This window comes from Neodothiora populina (genome assembly GCF_041146345.1).
Source record: "Neodothiora populina strain CPC 39397 chromosome Unknown canker_contig_12, whole genome shotgun sequence".
Taxonomy (NCBI): domain Eukaryota; kingdom Fungi; phylum Ascomycota; class Dothideomycetes; order Dothideales; family Dothioraceae; genus Neodothiora; species Neodothiora populina.
Genome location: NW_027191404.1, coordinates 400160 through 417752, shown reverse-complemented (window position 1 = coordinate 417752; position 17593 = coordinate 400160). Strand labels below are relative to the sequence as shown.

At 51.7% G+C, this 17593-nt stretch overlaps 3 protein-coding genes across 3 annotated transcripts; 2 read left to right on the top strand and 1 right to left on the bottom strand.

Moving 5' to 3' along the window:
* Positions 1 to 2522: 2522 nt before the first annotated feature.
* On the top strand, positions 2523 to 5416 carry AAFC00_000853 (uncharacterized protein; the record flags this gene model as incomplete). Its single annotated transcript, XM_069347579.1, has 2 exons — positions 2523 to 3726; positions 3783 to 5416. 2 exons carry the CDS (start codon positions 2523 to 2525, stop codon positions 5414 to 5416), a joined length of 2838 nt encoding a protein of 945 aa, XP_069203423.1.
* A 546-nt stretch (positions 5417 to 5962) lies between these two features.
* Positions 5963 to 7993, bottom strand: AAFC00_000852 (uncharacterized protein; the record flags this gene model as incomplete). The annotated part of the gene is made up of 3 exons (XM_069347578.1): positions 5963 to 6040; positions 6119 to 7623; positions 7693 to 7993. 3 exons carry the CDS (start codon positions 7991 to 7993, stop codon positions 5963 to 5965), a joined length of 1884 nt encoding a protein of 627 aa, XP_069203422.1.
* Positions 7994 to 9669: 1676 nt separating this feature from the next.
* AAFC00_000851 (uncharacterized protein) lies at positions 9670 to 11045 on the top strand (the record flags this gene model as incomplete). The annotated part of the gene is made up of 2 exons (XM_069347575.1): positions 9670 to 9990; positions 10278 to 11045. The coding sequence occupies 2 exons, from the start codon at positions 9670 to 9672 to the stop codon at positions 11043 to 11045; spliced, it is 1089 nt and encodes a 362-aa protein (XP_069203421.1).
* Between the last annotated feature and the right edge of the window lie 6548 nt (positions 11046 to 17593).

Genomic DNA, 17593 nt, shown 5'->3' with positions numbered 1-17593 from the left:
CATTGCTGCCTTCGAGGTGACTGGAAGTCACAACAATATGCGGACTGGGAAGTACTGTATCTCAGCACTGCGGATTTGCAGACAAGTAGGATAGCTCAGCAGTCTGCGTCGAAGATGCTTTTCAATTGGATAAGGATGTCAAACTACCACCACCATTGTGGACGAATGTTCTAGATCAGGGGTTGTGAAACTCGGGATGGATTGTGATACAAGTACAGTACTGTGCTAGCGGTCTCATGATAGCGCCCCCTACTAGAGATGCAGGGTGTGCGATTGTGCATGTGTGCCCATGGTGAGCTAGCTCGGCGTGCCTGACCTGCAGGCTACCTACCTTACCCTGATGCAAGGCGATGTGATGCTGCTCCGGTACTAGTCCATGCTCGCGTACATCTGCCTTGCCGCGGTGCTTTGCTTTGCATTGTCTTGATTCTCAACAAGGAAGCCGGGCACACGCGGATGTGGGCGTCCTCGACGTAAGGTAGTCATGCGACTGTTGCGAGATACGACAGCATCCGCGGCAAGGGGCAGTATTCATGCCTATGTATTATGTATCGGTAATGTGATACCACAGCGACACATGATGTTCACAGCATGGTTGATACGAAGAAAACACGCCATCGGGAATATGTTGACGCTGAGGCAAGGTGATTCTCGAAGTGTCGACATTCGTGTACTGTACTGTACAAAGACCTTTACTCGAAAGGCCCGGTCGCGTGCTCAGGCCAGGTTGCCCCGCTTGATGCCTCCACATTTCGAATCCTCAGCAAAAGCACAGAGCACAGAGCAGTCGGGAGAATGAAGTACAGTACCTGTAGGAACAAAAGGGTGGTCTGGTACAAGTGCAGAAAGCGTGGATGTGATGCATGAAAAGTATAGTATGGTACCTGTTATTCGGTAGCTCAAATACCCCGTAGTCACATCAAACAAACAAATGATGTCCTCTTTCTTTTGTGCTGGTCTGATGGTGAACGGATGAGCGGGGAACTACAGTAAGCGGAAGGTTCTGACGGTAAATCCGTACAGCATGTGCGTCGCTAGAGGTAGATCCAGCGACAGTGCATTCGGGCATGTCCAGGAAATGTAATATGGATGGGGAGGAGAAGGTATACCATACTTGTATACCTAGCAGTCTGGCGGCCCGCAGACACAGTTTAATGTGGCGCAGTACTCTATAGTCATGTACCTTGCTGCGGACCAAGTGAGGTAGGTCTCTACCTTAGGTAAAGTAAGGTCAGGTACTTGTATGGTTGACGTCGGTTGACTTGCCGGACGTCATTCCACTCTTTTCACCCCCGCTCTAGCACAAGCACAAGCACAAGCACAAGCACAAGCACGAAAGCACGAGCCCGAAATTCCAGCGTCCAGAGTCCAAGCCAGCGCCTCTGCAGCAGTACGGTATGCAGAGCAAGTAGAGAGAGTGAGATAGACAGAAAAGGTGTCGTTAGATTGCACTGTTGCTATCTATCGGTCGGTCGTTCTGCAGACGCACACGATATATCGAGATCAGAGACAAGGCCAACGACCTCACCTGCTGACACACTTGTCTGTTCTCTAGCTGCTGCTGCTGTTGTCCCTGTACTTTCAATATTGATCTGATCTCGTTGAGTGCTGCGCAACGGCGTCGAGAGCAAGTCACCTCAAGGTACCTTACATGATAGAGCGACATCCTTCCTGTCTCAGAGCAGCACGACATCAGTCCATCCTTCAGTCGACCAATCGACAGAAAAAAGCCCAAAAGCTGCAGGAACAGGCTGCACATGCCCGTTTGGAAAGTGACTCGATCACTGCACCACAGGCAGTATTGAGCCATCGCAAACCACAACTACATTCGACCAACACCATCTCCATCATTTTCCTCCAAGCCACATTTCAAACCACAGCTGTTTCCATCTGTTGTCGCCCAATCCAAAGCGCCCGGCTCTGCTGCACTTCGGCCACTTGTTGTATATCCCCCCCCCCCCCCCCGGGATCCAATACACGTGCCCTGCATCACTAACGACTCTGACTCTGACTCTGTCACGCAACCAACTCTCAAGTGTTGCATAAGCCCACAACAAGAGTCTGACCCTGCAGCTTAGGCATACAGCGATCGCGCAGATCAGAGGAAATCATCACGAAAGCCACAAGATACACGATACGAGTCATCAGCAAACAGCATCGAGCACCGAGTACCGAGCAGCATCAGAGGCCAGGCATCAAGCATCAAGCATTGTTCGCATTGGGCATCATCAAGTGTCGCCTTCCTCTCCACAATCCACTCGACGCCATTCCCGGCCGATAGCTCCATCGCATCGCAGTAGCCGAAACCTGACCCCGAATCCCTTTGTCCATTGTCTCGCGAGTCGCTGCCGACATCTTCCAGCCCCACTACCCGCTCAATTTCCCAGCACTCGCATCCTCGGCTCATTCTTTCTCAGGCACGTCGTGCAAGAGACCGCCCTGGAGCCCCATTGGTCTTGGTCTTGGTCTTGGTCTTTCCCATCACCACCTCCGCCCCCACCGCTGGGTAGAGTCGATCCACCATGGCGTCCGCCTTTGACGATGACGATCTCTCCCTGTCCATGACAACCTCTCATGCTCGCAGACCCGCCAACACAAGAGAAGACTCGGACACCCGCCCTCCTCAGGCACCCAATCCGATGGGTCAGGTACCACGATCCTCACACGGCCAGACCAGAATGAAGACGAGACTGGGGCAATATGACATCGTCAGGACACTGGGAGAAGGTTCCTTTGGCAAGGTCAAGCTTGCCGTACACAAAGTCAGCGGCCAGAAGGTCGCCCTGAAAATCATCTCGAGACAGAAGCTCGTCACCCGCGACATGGCGGGTCGCATCGAGCGCGAGATCCAATACCTGCAACTGCTGAGACATCCGCACATCATCAAGCTGTACACCGTCATCACCACCCCCAAGGAGATCATCATGGTCCTCGAGTATGCCGGCGGAGAGCTGTTCCAGTACATCCTCGACCATGGCAAACTACGAGAAGAGCAGGCCCGCAAGTTCTTCCAGCAGATTGTCTGCGCCGTCGAGTATTGCCACAGGCACAAGATTGTCCACCGAGACCTGAAGCCTGAGAACCTGCTGCTCGACGACGCTCTGAATGTCAAGATTGCCGATTTTGGTCTGAGCAACATCATGACCGACGGCAATTTCCTCAAGACCAGCTGTGGCAGTCCCAACTACGCCGCCCCCGAAGTTGTCGGAGGAAAGCTGTATGCTGGTCCAGAAGTCGACGTTTGGAGTTGTGGCGTCATCCTCTATGTTCTGCTCTGCGCACGCCTGCCTTTCGACGACGAGTACATCCCAACTCTCTTCAAGAAGATCCAGTCAGGTACATACCACATGCCCAATTACATATCTTCTGGCGCTGCCAGACTCATCAAGCGCATGCTGCAAGTCAGCCCCGTCACCAGAATCACCATCGAGGAGATTCGACAAGATCCTTGGTTCACAAAGGACATCCCCGACTACCTGGAGCCGCCCGTCGAAGAGTTCCTCGACACCGGCGTTGACCCGAACAAGGCCATCGACCCCAACAAGCTCGCACCCAACAAGCCCGCCGTCGTCAAGGAGAAACTGCATGACAATGTCGTGAGCAAACTCGGCAAGACAATGGGATACGCCAAGGACGATGTGCAAGAAGCCCTCGCCAAGGATGAGCCCAGCGCCATCAAGGACGCCTACCTCATCGTCAGGGAGAACACAATCATGAAAGCAAACCGTAGGTCCTTGGATTTCGTTTCGTCCCCTTTTCTCTTGAACTGACTATTGACCTAGCATCTCTTGCTTCTAATCCAGATCTTCAACCTTGGCTTGCGCAATCTCCTCCGACTTTCACCACCAAGCTCGCGACTCCGCCCACTAGTCGCCCTTCGACAGGTGCCACGCCTGTCTCGCAGAATGTCGAGCATCCCCGTCACGGGTCTACGAGCTCGAATCACGAAGTTCGCCCTCCCACGACTACGATAGGCATCTTGCCATCCTCTCTTCCCGGATTCCACGAGGCTTTCATGAAGGGTCAGGTGCCCGTGGCCGACAGTCATCCCGATTTTGCCGTCTCGGATCACCCTCTCGACGACGATCAGCGTGTCGCGGCTCTGCGCCGATTGAAACCCCAGTCCAGAATCAACCCCATGGCTGGCCGTGACAAGCCGGAGATGATGACTCCACTACCGCCCCGAGAAGTCGTCAAGAAGCCAAAACCGTCCAAGTGGCAATTTGGTATTCGCTCACGCAACAGCCCGTCTGAAGCCATGCTCGCCATCTACAAGGCTCTCAAGGCCATGGGCGCTGTGTGGGAATGTCCACGACCGCGAAGACCCGGCAATTCCGGGGATGAAAGCCCCGAGCGAGAGAGCAAACGCGACCGACGCACATCGCGTCGAGAGGAAAGGGAAGGTTCGCAGAGTCCTGAATACTCGGACTCTGATCCAGCCAGTGGAACAGATCCCGAGTACGCGACGCAGGAAGAGCGCGCCGCGCGCAAGGCTCGCCATTCCAGGACAGCGTCGGCGTCGTCTTCGGATGGTCAGGGTCCGGACCCTTCCACGTCTGATCCATCTCGGAACAGTGGCCATCGCAGCAGCAATGCGCAGAGACGTCGTGAACAGCGCGGACGAGAACGCCACGGACCCAGAAATGATTGGGGCTACCATATCCCGGGAGATCCTTGGGTCATCAATGCACGTTTCCGCAAGGACGGTATGTTTCCTCCAGGCGTCATGCACCCATCTTCAGCCCACTCGTCACGCGTCGACCTCAGCGAAGCCGGCCGCAGACGTTCCTCAACAATGGGTTCATCTGCCTCTCTCAACGCTTCCCCTGCAGCATCGACGCCTCCCCTTACGGCAGTCAGCAGCCATGGATCCGCATCCGCATCGACAGACAATGTAGCCACAGGCACGAGTACAGGCACCAGCACAGGCACCAGCGCTGGTGGCGGCAAAGATGGCTTTCCCGGCTCTGTGGGTTCGACGGGCGGCTCTTCCTTCCGCCGTGGGGCCAGCAACAGCTTCGGAAGCCACAACTATCCCAATCCGGACGAGAGCGTGTGGGTCTACGTGACCATTCAGCTGTATTGTATAGAGGCGGACAGCTACATGGTCGACTTCAAGTGTGCGGGCTACGAACGCCTCGTGCGACGCTTACGGCGAGAGGTCCGCCATCAGTCCGGCAGCAGCGGCGGCGAAAGCGGCGATGGTCATAATGCGAGCAATTATAATGGAGACGACGGGCAGAAGACCAACGACAGAGACGAATGGCGCAACGAAGACTCGGACGCCGACGATGAGGATTTGGACGAGGGCTTCATGGGCGCCGGCAGAGCCACTGACGAAAAGGACATTTCCAGTCCGTTCCCGTTCATGGACGTTGCGGCGAGTCTCATCGTGCAACTCGCTCAAGGGTCGTAGATTTTCTTTGAGACTGGTTTCGAGTTTCGATGTCGAAATAATGGCAGTCGCATGAGAGGGAGGGAGTGACTGCGAAGGAGAGAGTAAAGGTTAGGAGAAGCCGTTATATAGCGCGTGTGTGTATGAGCGACAGAAGACATCTTTCTCACCGCTGTTGCTATTGTTTTTGCTTCTTCACCTTTCTTTTGGATGACAGATGTACTCGCTCATCAGAGTGTTTCCACGGGCCCTCCAGCGACAAAAGTTTCATAAAGAAAGGATATATGGTTTTGGTGTCGAGTGGTAATGTATTGACAGTTATATTCTCTGCATCTCCCTCTTTCGTTCTTTTGCTCTCGCACACAACACGACTGCGGGCAGAACCTCTCCTCTTCTGTCGCTGCTGCCGCCTTTTCGTCTTCTACAATCTTACAAGTATTTTCCCATCTCCTTCTCCTCCCGGTCCACGTCTGTCGCCCTCCTCGCAAGTGTATGGTGCTGCTTCTTCTTTGCTCTCATCGGGCGCTTTAGGCATTCGACTCGTGCATCTTTTCCCCGATTTTTGATTTACCTCATCATTCCCGGGGGGCCTCCGGCGCCCATGCCCGAGAGACGAGAGGCGAGTTGGGGATACTTTTCTTGGACCTGTTGCGACAGAAACGATTTAGAATGCTTTCTCGGCAGAATGATAGAGCTTGAAACAAAAGAAAAAGAAAGACTTACCTCGAGTTGCGTCCTAGTGGCCTCAGCATAGCTCAGCGCATTGACGATCTCGCCCTCGGTCCTGCTGAGCTCTGCGGCGCGCTCAAAGTACGTCAGCGCATCGGTGACCTTGCCCTGCTGCAGCAGCAGCTGAGCCATGGTGGCGACGGCGATGTCGCATTCGGGGTCGATGATGAGAGCCTTTTGGCAGAGGTCCTCGGCGGCGGTGAAGTCCTGCTTCCATTGGAAGAGGGCGAGCGCCTTGTTGATCAGCGGCAGCACGTTCATGCCGGTCACGCGCTCCTTTTGCTCCATTTCGACGGCGCGGTCGAATTTCTCGACGGCTTCTTGGTACTTTTGCTGGTCGAGCAGGAGCTCGCCGTAGTAGTTGTAGACGTCGGGCACGGTCTCGAAGTTCTTCATGCAGCGGCGGAAGGTGGCCATGGACGAGGCCACGCTGCCCATCTTGTATTGTGTGACGCCGAGCTGGATGTGCGAGAAGATGAACGAGGGGTCGAGATCGATGGACTTTTGGTAGTCCTTGGCGGCCTCGCCGAACTCGGACAGGATGAAGTGCAGCTGTGCGCGGTGGTAGTAGATGTCGGGATCCTTGTCGTCCTGGGTCAGGGCGGTCTCGAAGTCGGCGCTGGCCTCTCCGCGACGGCCGCCCTCGAGGTGCATGCTGGCGCGCTTGACGTAGGACTGGATCAGGGCAGGGTCAAGCTCAATGGCCTTGTTGATGTCGTCAATGGCATCGGCGTCGCCGCGGAGGTAGTGGAAGGTTCCGCGCATGTTGTAGGCGTAGCCCTCAGATTCACCAAGGTCGCCGACCTCGATGGCCTTCTCGAAGGACGAGTTGGCCTCGGCGTAGGCGTCTCCGGTGCGGACTTGCATGGCCTGCAGACCCTTGCGGAGGTACCACTTGCCGCTCTCGGCTGGCAGATCGGCCGAGTCTGAGAGAGCAGCCGGCGCGTCCTTGGGTCGGAAGCTCTGGAGGTAGTTGGAGATGAAAGTAGGGCTGGGGAGCTTCTTGTCCTTGGCCTTGAGAATGGCGGCAGCCTTTGACTCGGCGACCTTCTTCAGAAGACGCTCGACGGCCTGGGCGCTGGTGTCGTTGCGGAAGCCGTCGATGATGCAGCTGGCCGTGTAGTCGAGGAGAGCCTCGCTGTACTTCTCCGACTGCTCGTAAGCGTTCGCCCGTCTGTTCAGAGCCTTGACGTATTCCGGGTCGAGCTGGATGGCGGCAGTGGTGTCTTCGATGACCTTCTCCCAGTCAGACATGGCATTGTAGCAAGCGGCGCGGTTAGAGTAGAAAACAGGATCCGCCTTGCACAGGATGGCCTGCCCGTAAAGGTCAATTGCGCGGTTGTAGTCTTTTGAGCCGTAGGCCTTGTTGCCGGCCGCCTTCAATTTGGCAGCGTAGTCTTTCCTTTGCTGCTCAGACAACGAGGTCACGCTGGACTCTGTGACTTGCGGGAGCTCATCTTCTGCCTCTACCGATGCCTGTGCTGCTGCCGCTGGCTTGGCTGTGAGAAGGAAACGAAGACCAATCAGCATCGAGAGCGACTCATCAAAGATCAAAGATCAAAACCCACCTGCTTCGCTCTTCTCTGCCGGAGCAGCCTCTGCCTGAGCGCCAGCATGCTTCTTGGCCGCCTTCCTCTGCTTTCTCGCCTTCTTCCTCTCGGCAGCCTCGTCCGGAGTGAGTTTGGGTGTCGAGTCCGACAGATAATATACAACACCGGCGGCGCTGACGACTAACGTGGCACCGGCAATGGTATAGACGGCGCCCTTGTGCTCAGATGCCCAATTGCTGATGCGATCGAATAGTGATGACGATGTCGGCTCAAGTGTGACTTTCACCTGGTCAACACCGGACTGTGGCAAGGCAGGCATGATCGATCACTGCTGGAGTCTGCCCGATGCAGCTATTTTACAAGAAAAAGTATACAACACTCTGTTTCCTTGCGGCAGTTGCGGCTTCAGAGATGCTGTGCGCAACGATGGGGGAAAAAAATTATGGTGTTGGTGCCGATAAGTGTGAACGGGTGCGCGACGGGACTGTTACTGTATGACGAAGGCACGGATATAATAATCTTCTGATTTTGAAGCTGTGCTGTGAAAGCTTGTGCTTGAGTTGGTGACCTTTGACCTGATATCTTGTACGGAGACATGCAGTATTCTCTCTACTGTGCAGAAGTAAAGCTGAGTATGGCTCAGACCCAGATTCAGATTCAGATTCAGATTCAGATTCTATTCAATGAGCCCAGTTGTGCACCTTCATGATTCTGACCTACTGTCGTTGGTGGTTGCCTGATCATCCTCGTGACTCTCTCTTCTTCTGTCTCTCGCTCTCCCCGAGACCGAGTCGATGCCTCACATGGCATAGACGATCATGAGGTGTCCAGCGAGGTCCGTTCCGTGACCGTCGCCTCATGCCAAGCCTTGTGACGCGCGACTTTGCTCCACACCTCGCCGTCGCCAATTGCAGTTCAAGGTTGCTCAGGATCTCCCTGGACACTGACCATCAACTTTGTCTGTATCGAGATGGTTTCCACCCTCGCTGATATCATGATCCGAGCTCCCGTTGCGACACCGCTACGGTTTAACGGGGAACACTGTAGCAGGCTGTCACCGCGGTATTCCTGCCTTACGTACTTGTAGTCTGTTCGGTTTCACAATTCATCATCATCATCATCGTCCATCCTGCTGCTGTGCTGCTTCCGTCTCATGTAATAACCGGAGCAAGTTATTTCCTGACACTTCCGGCGCCGCGGACGGGTTTGTTGTTGTTGCACGTTGCCACAGCCAGCTAGCTGATTACCTGATGATCGCCATGTTCAACAGCTTCGACAAGACAAGCACCCTCGCTTCACCGATACTGCATGCAAAGCCTGACTAATTAGCGACTTATGGAGAGAGTACAGTAGATCAAATAGCTAGACCTGAGATCTCCCGATTGTTCTTGGACTCCCAATAATCCTGCACTCTGCCGTCATGCTTTAATATATCCAACGTTTTGTCTTCTCCGTGTTTCTAGACATCTGCCAAGATTGGTCAGTCGGAACAAGAAGTCGGGTAGAACGGCGAGGGTATTTGGCTGGACTGCGTTGCGGGCGTTCATCAGCGTCTCGTCGTACCGCCGGTTGGGCCTATCGCTGCTCGCGCTTGTGCGAAAGCGACACAAATCCATCGCCCCGTTCCACCCGATTGTTAACCCGCTTCGCCCCTACATAATTCCTGTCATTTCTCCAGCCTGCCTGGCGCCGCTATTGACATCTCTTTTCCTCGAGAAACATCACGCAACTCATCCCACCTGGTATATCAGGTGCGCGCGACCGCCTTTCAGGGCGCTCTTAAGATGGCCCCGTCCCTACACCCTTCTCCTGCATGATATACAACACTGCTAGTCATCTTCTCCGCGACTACTCTCGCACCACCAGCGATGCTTGATGCAATTTGAAACTCGGACTACTTGCCATCAATCCAGTCTCCACTCTGCACATATTTTCTTTTTCATCTACAGCTTAACAATACACTTATCCAGTTTCATTGATACGACATAAACAACCATGCTGGAGGAAATCCCCATAGCCGAGCAATATGTCTTCACCTCGATGCGCTACGACGCTGGCAACCTCAAATCCGGCCCCATCAAGCGAAACTCGTTCAACAGCGGAAAGGCGCACAACCCCCCGTGTACCAACTGTCCGGATGCCAGTGTCTCTGCATATCTCATGAAGTATCACTACGAACGACTGATATGCGCTGCCGATCACCTTGGGTGGTACAACATGGACAAAACCCTGAAAGGTCCTGTCGAACTGTTTAACCGCGTTGAAAAAGCCGTGGCCGAACACAAAAGGAAATCCGGTAACAAGTGCCCATTCAAGGTAAGTCCACATGTACACATGCACTTTCCCCACATCTTGTTCCACCCCCTCTCTTGTTACTTGTCACGGCGACATGCGTGCGAATATCTGATGCAGACTCGATTCTTTGCATATTTCCCCTTGAATCCCTATTGGTGTATTTCATCATTCGGTGCATTTTTTCCAGCCAATCGCTTCCGTAGATTTTTGCCACTTTGCGCAGGAACATGACTCTTGACCACTTGCCGATCTTACTCGCGTGTCCGAACTCTGTCGCTACCGTCAGTGGTGTCTGACGTTATCAACAGGTCCGCGTATGTCTTCGACACAACGGAAAGGTCGAGTTCGGCATAGACCCAATCCTATCGCCGAAACCTGCATTGTTGTTTCCCGAAACTTTCGAGTTGAACAAGCAATCTCACTCCGCGGGCACGACGAAACCGATTTTCAAAGTCGTCCTCGACGTCTTACCTACGCGAAACACGGCATATACGCGGGACAAGACGTATTACCGGACAATGTACAACTACGCACGGCATTGCGCAGGCATCCAGAGTTACCAAGACGCCAAGGAAGTTTTACTTTACAACAAGGACAACTTCATCATGGACGGCAGCATAACGACCCCTTATTTCCACCGTGACGGCAAATGGGTGACACCGCATAACGATTGCGGAGGTCAGCAAGGCACGACGCGACGATGGGCCATCGAACACGGTCTCTGTTACGTCGGCTACGTCCCTATCGATTCCTTGCGGCGTGGTGAGATCATCTGGCTATCGAACGGTGTCAAAGGATTTTTTACCGCTCGCGTGCTCGTCAGCCGCGATGTCTCACGACCGCCAAGCATAGACCTGACCGACTCCTCAGAAGGCGAGAACCTCAGCCCAGCAAGCAGTCGAAGTAGCGTAGCAGTCGTACCCGCGCTACCTCAGAGCCCAGTAATCACTCATGACGAGGAGATCCGCGAGGACGAAGTCGAAGCACGAAGAAAATACCCCGCCGCTGAAGGGTCAGATACCTTCAGGAACGAGGCTTTCTCGCTAGACGTTTTTGATAAGTCCTTGAAGCTATGACGAGGCTCCACTGGCGGCGGCAGCAGCTTCTTGGCCTTACTGGTGCTCGCCATGACGATGTGCATGCTTCTCCTCTTTGTCGATTCTTCTTTTTCTTGTCTTTCCTTCCCACACTTTTCTGCTCGTATCTGGCATGCTTGACGGATGGGCGAACACGACGTTTTCTTGTGGTCGGGTTGGCTGACTAGCTGGCTTGCTGTTGTGTCATGCATGTGAAAGGAAAAAGGAAAGCATTCCTGGGCTGGCTGGATGCACTTTTTTGCTTCTGCTTCTTTCTTCTCTGAAATTTAGATATCCCCTATAGTCCATGTTCGTTACAATAAATCCCCCTATATATCATTCGAAAAAGGTGTGGGAGCTCGGATGATGAAAAGATCCACACAATATTTATATATATATTCACTCACAGTCACCTTTTCTCTTCCTGTTGTCCCATCTCACATATATATTCATGCTGGTGCTTAGCTCTCGAACAGTCTCGAGACTTCGGTCCGAGACTTCGGTCAAGTCTTTGTCTTCGGCTCCATTTCGTCTTGAAACCTCGTTCTAAGTCTCTGGTCCTTACTCGCTTCTGCACTGCTATCTAAAGGGCACTAATTACCTTGTGCTAGTAACAATAAGTCCGATTACATGAACATGCAGGTCATACGACAGTGGGTCAGACGGGTTTTAAAAGAGAGAGTCACGTATATAGCAAGAGCAGAGCAAAAACAAACTCGGCGTCAAGCAGAATATAGCAGAGTAAAGCACATAGCTAGCCATTTCAGAAGAAGGCTTTGACGAACACCAGTGAGAGCAAAACAAAAACAAGGTAGTGCGGACTTTGGCAGGTTGTATGTATGTCAACCCTCGGGCTCCTTGCCATCTCGGATCGATATGTCAGAGTTCGAGTTGGAAGTGAAGATCGGGGGGAGGTTGCTTTCTTGTATCTACTCATTGGGAGGTCCAGCCCTTTGTGGTCAAGTAGCAGTGGTGGTCAATGGGAAGGACCAAAGTGAGAAAATACAAGTGAGTGAGAAAATGAAAAATCCAAGTAATGAACAGCGCAACAAGCTCCATACATACCTCTCTCGAAGAGCCCGAAGCAGCAGCGTGTATAACCCGCACGACAAACAAGGTCCCATGCATCACCAAATCTGGCCGTCGCCCCGGGCATGCATTCTCTAGAAAAGAGGAACACCCACCAGGCACACGACCGAACCTTCGCTACTTCTTATAGGGTTATACTGAGAGAATAAGGTGCTGTGCCTTGCTTCAGAGGTGTGTAGATATGGTCGCTGCTTGCTTGAGATCTTGACTCAAGAGGGCTGGTGCCTCGTGGCTGCGCTGCGCTTTGTGCTTGTTGAAGTGGACTGGTTATCCTGTTCTCTGCGTGGGAGGTACAGTTTCTCTCTGCGGATCCATATCCATCCGGGTGCGAGAGGCTGGAAAAGAAAGAACTCATCAGAAACAAAAGAGAAAGATAGGAAGATGAGGTCGCTATACTGCCTGTCTAGTCAATGAACTGGACAATTGCGGCTCACTCGCTAGCCACAGTGAACGATGATTTAATGAAGGTGCTTTTAAAGTGATGCAAAAACATGTGCAAACAGGGATGAATCTCAACGTGATAGTATTTGGGTATTCAACCTTGGGGGCGAATGCTGGTCCGCTTCTGAATTGTCATCTCCATAAACGTCAGTGCGTGTCTATATCGTTTCGTCAAATAATGCAAAATTCCGTTCTATGTTCCTCGAGGATCCACTGTGTTTCCTCCTCTTTATAGGTACGAAAGGTGCCCACACGCCGGAATGTCTGGTACGAAGGGTCTAGATTGAGTTGATCAAAGCTCATCTCAGTGCTGTCGAGGTCGAAGGATGAAGAGTCGATTGGCTCGAGCATTACCCCCCATGTCGTGGTGAATAGGGCACACCACACTTTGTCTGGGGTATCTTGCAAGATGTCGTAGCAGGCTATACCAGCGATGTGCCCATCATCTGGTGCGTCGAGCAGAAACTCCGCGAGCTCGCCTCGGTGCAGACCTGGGTAGTTCAGGCCGCGACCGGAGGTCAGCTTCTTCCTCAGCTCTACATTCTGCTCGACATAAGGCAGACGATGAGCAATTCTCAGTGGAGCGGACATGATTAGTGTCCAATCCTTGAGATCACCTAGAGCAGAGTCGTCTTTCGATTCAGGGTAGCGAAGTATCTGAGCTCTTTGGGTGTCTGAGCTCAATCTCGCGGCGAACTTATGTATAGTGCGCCCATCTAAGGAAGCCCACGACCAGGATGGTGCGTGGAGCCGTGGTTTCTTGATTTTACTATGTTTGCGATTTGTCCAGTAAGTCGAAAGTTCTTTACTGACCCACAATCCGACGATGTGGTTGTGAGATGACCAGAGCAGGCCCCAGATCATGTCTGCTTTCCAGATTCCAGCAAGAATTTGCCCACCGATCCAAGGTTGGAACTGCTTTACGACTCCGCCGATAGCCGGAAGACGATCGTGTGGGCTTGTGAGTAGTCTGGGTGTATAATGTAGATCTAGAGCGTTGTACCACGCCTTCAATGCATCGAGTTTGGTGTCTGGCACTCTTTTCTCTTTTGCAAGTGGCAACCCGTTGAACCAAGGTTTGAGCTTTATAGCATTGGCCGAGGTCGTGCTTCCTGTTATCCGTCCATCCTCCAGCTGCACCCCTTGATCGCATTTGAACATGATCTGTTCCTTGGCAAAGATCAGTAATCTTTTAGGGAGAACTGACTCCTCGAAACACCAGGCTCTTGTTTCTGTTGCGCCCAGCTCACTTGAGAGATCTCTTGACATGAGGAAACAAAATGCCTGGTCGTAACGACACAGCTGGAGCTTCTGAGGTGGAATTTCATAGTTCGCTCGCGGATTCAGTATTCCTTCATGCACGGAGTGAGCATTGGCCGCTTGGATCGTGAGGAAGGAATCACCGAATATATGCTTCATCTTTGCTATCTCGCCTTTCTTTTGGATTTTGTTGTCCTGGACTATGCACAGGGCATCGATCCATATATACGGCACGCCTAGTTTTCGTGTAATAAGTATGGCATCTTTCAATGTTTTCGGTAGACGGTCTTCTGCAATGGATTCCAGTAGAGCATCGCGGTTATCTTCCTTGAGCATGATGGGTTGTTCTGAGACACCCCAAGCATAGCTAAGGGTGATGTAGCGACAAGAAGAAGTACCTTTCGTCTCCATTAAATGCAGCGCTGGGTTCTCCTCAGATCCGACGTCTATGACATATGATGGTAATCTAGTTTGTGTGGGCGGTTTACAAGTAGGATGATTATGTACACATTGTTCGATCCATGCATGAATCAACGCAAATACTAGATCTGATGATGGATCATGACCAACGCGTCTACCTCTGATGAGGGATGCAGAGGTTGTACCTGGTTCGATACAAATTAGACGTATTGTTATTTGTTTTCTCCTGCTCATGAAGTAGTACAAGCTACCATTCCGTGATCAGGGTAATTCGCTAGAAACAGGTGCACTCCTGAATGTCAGAGGATGGCAAATCGTCGCTTACCTGGATCTGCAAACAGTGGTAGTTCCATGCTGAAGCCTGCGAATGAACCTCCTACCTGGATGATGATGGTCGTCTGGATGACCTCCGTTTGGTGTACAAGCAGATTAACAGATGAGTCGTTGGCAAGCCCTGCAACACGTCGCGGACCGTCGATATGGTCTCTGTACTTCGGATGATTGGTCCTGATGCACTTATGAAGCCAGACGCAGAATGGACATGCGCAGGAAATGAAACTTTCAAAGGATTCATGCAGCCCATAAGAGGTATAGGCCTCAAGCTCCATTATTGGAGGCATTTGACGACATCGTTCGCACAGCAGATCCCTCTCGTACACGACAGTACCTTCGTCTGCCATATTGATGACATAGATTGAGTCTGCGTAGATATATATATCAGGCCTGAGTTTATCGGATAAGACAACATATATGGCATATTGCTGTACAGCGAGTCGTTCGGCATGAAATGGATGGCTTATCATCTAAACAAGGGATGCACTTGATGCCTGACGGACGTGCTTCAGGCTTATGTCATCAGCGCGAATTGCAGAAATATACCATACTGTATGTCACCGTACTTTCGGATGTACAGCATTCATGATGGATGGTCGAATACAAAGCTGACAGAGTTGCACTCTATAGTTGTGGGTATAATATACCCTCTGTAGAAGTCAATACCTCGCCCATGGGTGTGGTAGAATTAAAGATATAGTGATAATTCTACTGATGTGATAAAATATCAAAGCAGATTTCTCCATCCTCCCAAGTCAATGATTTCTAACATATTCTCCTCCATAAAACCTTCTTTCGACTAATCCGAGATCTCATCGACAACGGTATAGTTTCAGTATGACATCTCAATATCTGACCCCTCTTCTTATCCTGTCTTCAGTTTCTTGATCGTCTTTTGGCCACCATCAGTCTCAGAAGCCGCATCATCATCGTCATCTACGTTCTCCCTACGTCTTTTCTGTGGTGCCAATTCCACAGGGATCCTCAGCATCTCTACTTTGCTTGCTTTCCACAAATGCTTCACACGTCTCTCTCGCTGCTTGTCCGAAGGTCTACACTGTAAGAGAAACTCCACTGCTGGCAAGGTCTTGAGTGTTCCATCTCTCACTTTTGCCTCGAGAAAGTCGACAGCGGCACCGGTCTCTAAAGGTCCTACATTTTCGGCGCCAAAGCGGTTGTCAAAAGCGACGACGAACTCGACCGAGGTCTTCTCTTCAGCGGTGGGTCCGGCCCTAGGGTTGCTGCTTCTGCGTGTAGAATCTACCCGGGCTGCTGCTTCCACAGATGAGATCTGCCCTTGAGAACAGAGCTTGTGGTAAACAGCTATACGTTTCTGCACGCCGGTCGTAGGTTGGATGGTAAACTTGGCTTCGGTAGTACCACGCCACTCTTCCAGCTTCGCAAGTTGATGACGGATGAGTGTGAGTTGCGTCAGAGGAAGACTATACTTCATCTCAATCACATTACTCGCAGTAGTGTGATGCTCGGGCCCAGATACAGGCGTAGCGGCGCCAGTCGAGTGTGCTTTACGGCAAACGTAATTGCTGGTCTGATAGTGCTTCCGGCAAAGTAAGACGCGGTAGCGCGAAGGTATCTGCATCCACTCGATTTTGTTGTGTCCAAAGTAACGCGACACGGAAGCACGCGCTAGGCTCAGTGCGCCATACTCCTGCTTGGAATCGCAAGGCGTATCTGTCTGCTGAAGCAAATGCAACGAGCATGTAAAGAACTTGGGGCAAGAGGCTTTGCATCGGTCATTGCAGTAAGACTGGGCAGAGTCCCTCTTGAATTGCTGTAGTATATCGTCGTTGTAATCAGATCGGCCTCGCAAAGTATTGAAGGCAGTGATGCGAGCGTTGTGAAAAGCTACTTCAGCTGTAATCTCACGACGTTCGTCTGTAAGATCGTCCGGGTTTATGACAGAAGCGTTTGCTTCCGATGGACGGTTCTCGGCTGTTGGAGGAGGAAGGGTTGCACCTGGGACTACCGTTGTAGAGTCCGGAACATCGGTATCATGAACAGAGCCTTTCCTCGCGTTCAGAAGGGGCTTCTTTACGGCAAGCGTAAGAAGAACCTGGGCGGCGTCTATATCTTTAGTGGATGTCGAAGACATACTAACAGCGGTATCGATCGAGGGCTTTCAATTGAAGGTTGAGTTGATCTTGTGGCTGAAGTGTAGAGAGGAAATCTAGACGGACCTATTTCCAAACATACTATGCCCAAGTCGCCACCGCATCTGCTATTGCAGGCGTGACACTCCCGAGGATATCACATTGTGCTCTCATGTGCTATAGAATGACTTCATCATGCTTCGTTGTCTAGGCATACAACAGGCCGGACAATGTCATGTATCACAGCTGCGAACCATGCAGGATGTCAGAACATCAGCATGTGCAGCTGTTGATTGTCATGTTGTTAAGGCAGTGCTAGCAGTGAGTGTCACGGGCCAACGATGCACATGTAGCAAACTCGAGAAGCAGGCTGTCAATTGAGTCGTTCTTTATACTTCAGTCTACCGCAGTGAGTAGACTGAAGGACGTGAGGGTGCAAGGGTCACCAGCGTCGCAATTAATCAGACCAGCTTAAGGTGTGATATATGTATGAACCATAAGTGTAAGGTACTTGTGCGTTGCTTTTTCATACATTACTCGTGGGTGTGGAGAAGACAAGGCAAGTGACTTGATGTTGGACAAGACCTGCTATCATAGAGTATTCCTATGTCGCCGTGATATTTAATGGTAAGTGTGCCAGTGAAGCCTATCTACTATATTGCGAGTACATTGAGGTCTGTGGTTCACACGAAGGTCATTAATTATTGTTTGTCAAGTTTGCACCGTACAATCAACACCTGCCCTCGGCCAACTTAAACTTATGCCGTGGTGCCGGTTATCAATCAAAGTTGACTGACGCATCTCCGCATCTACTCACTATCACTTACGGATATAGCTAGCATAAACCCTTGATAAGTAAGTATTGATGTAATTCTTCTTTTTACATCCAGATCT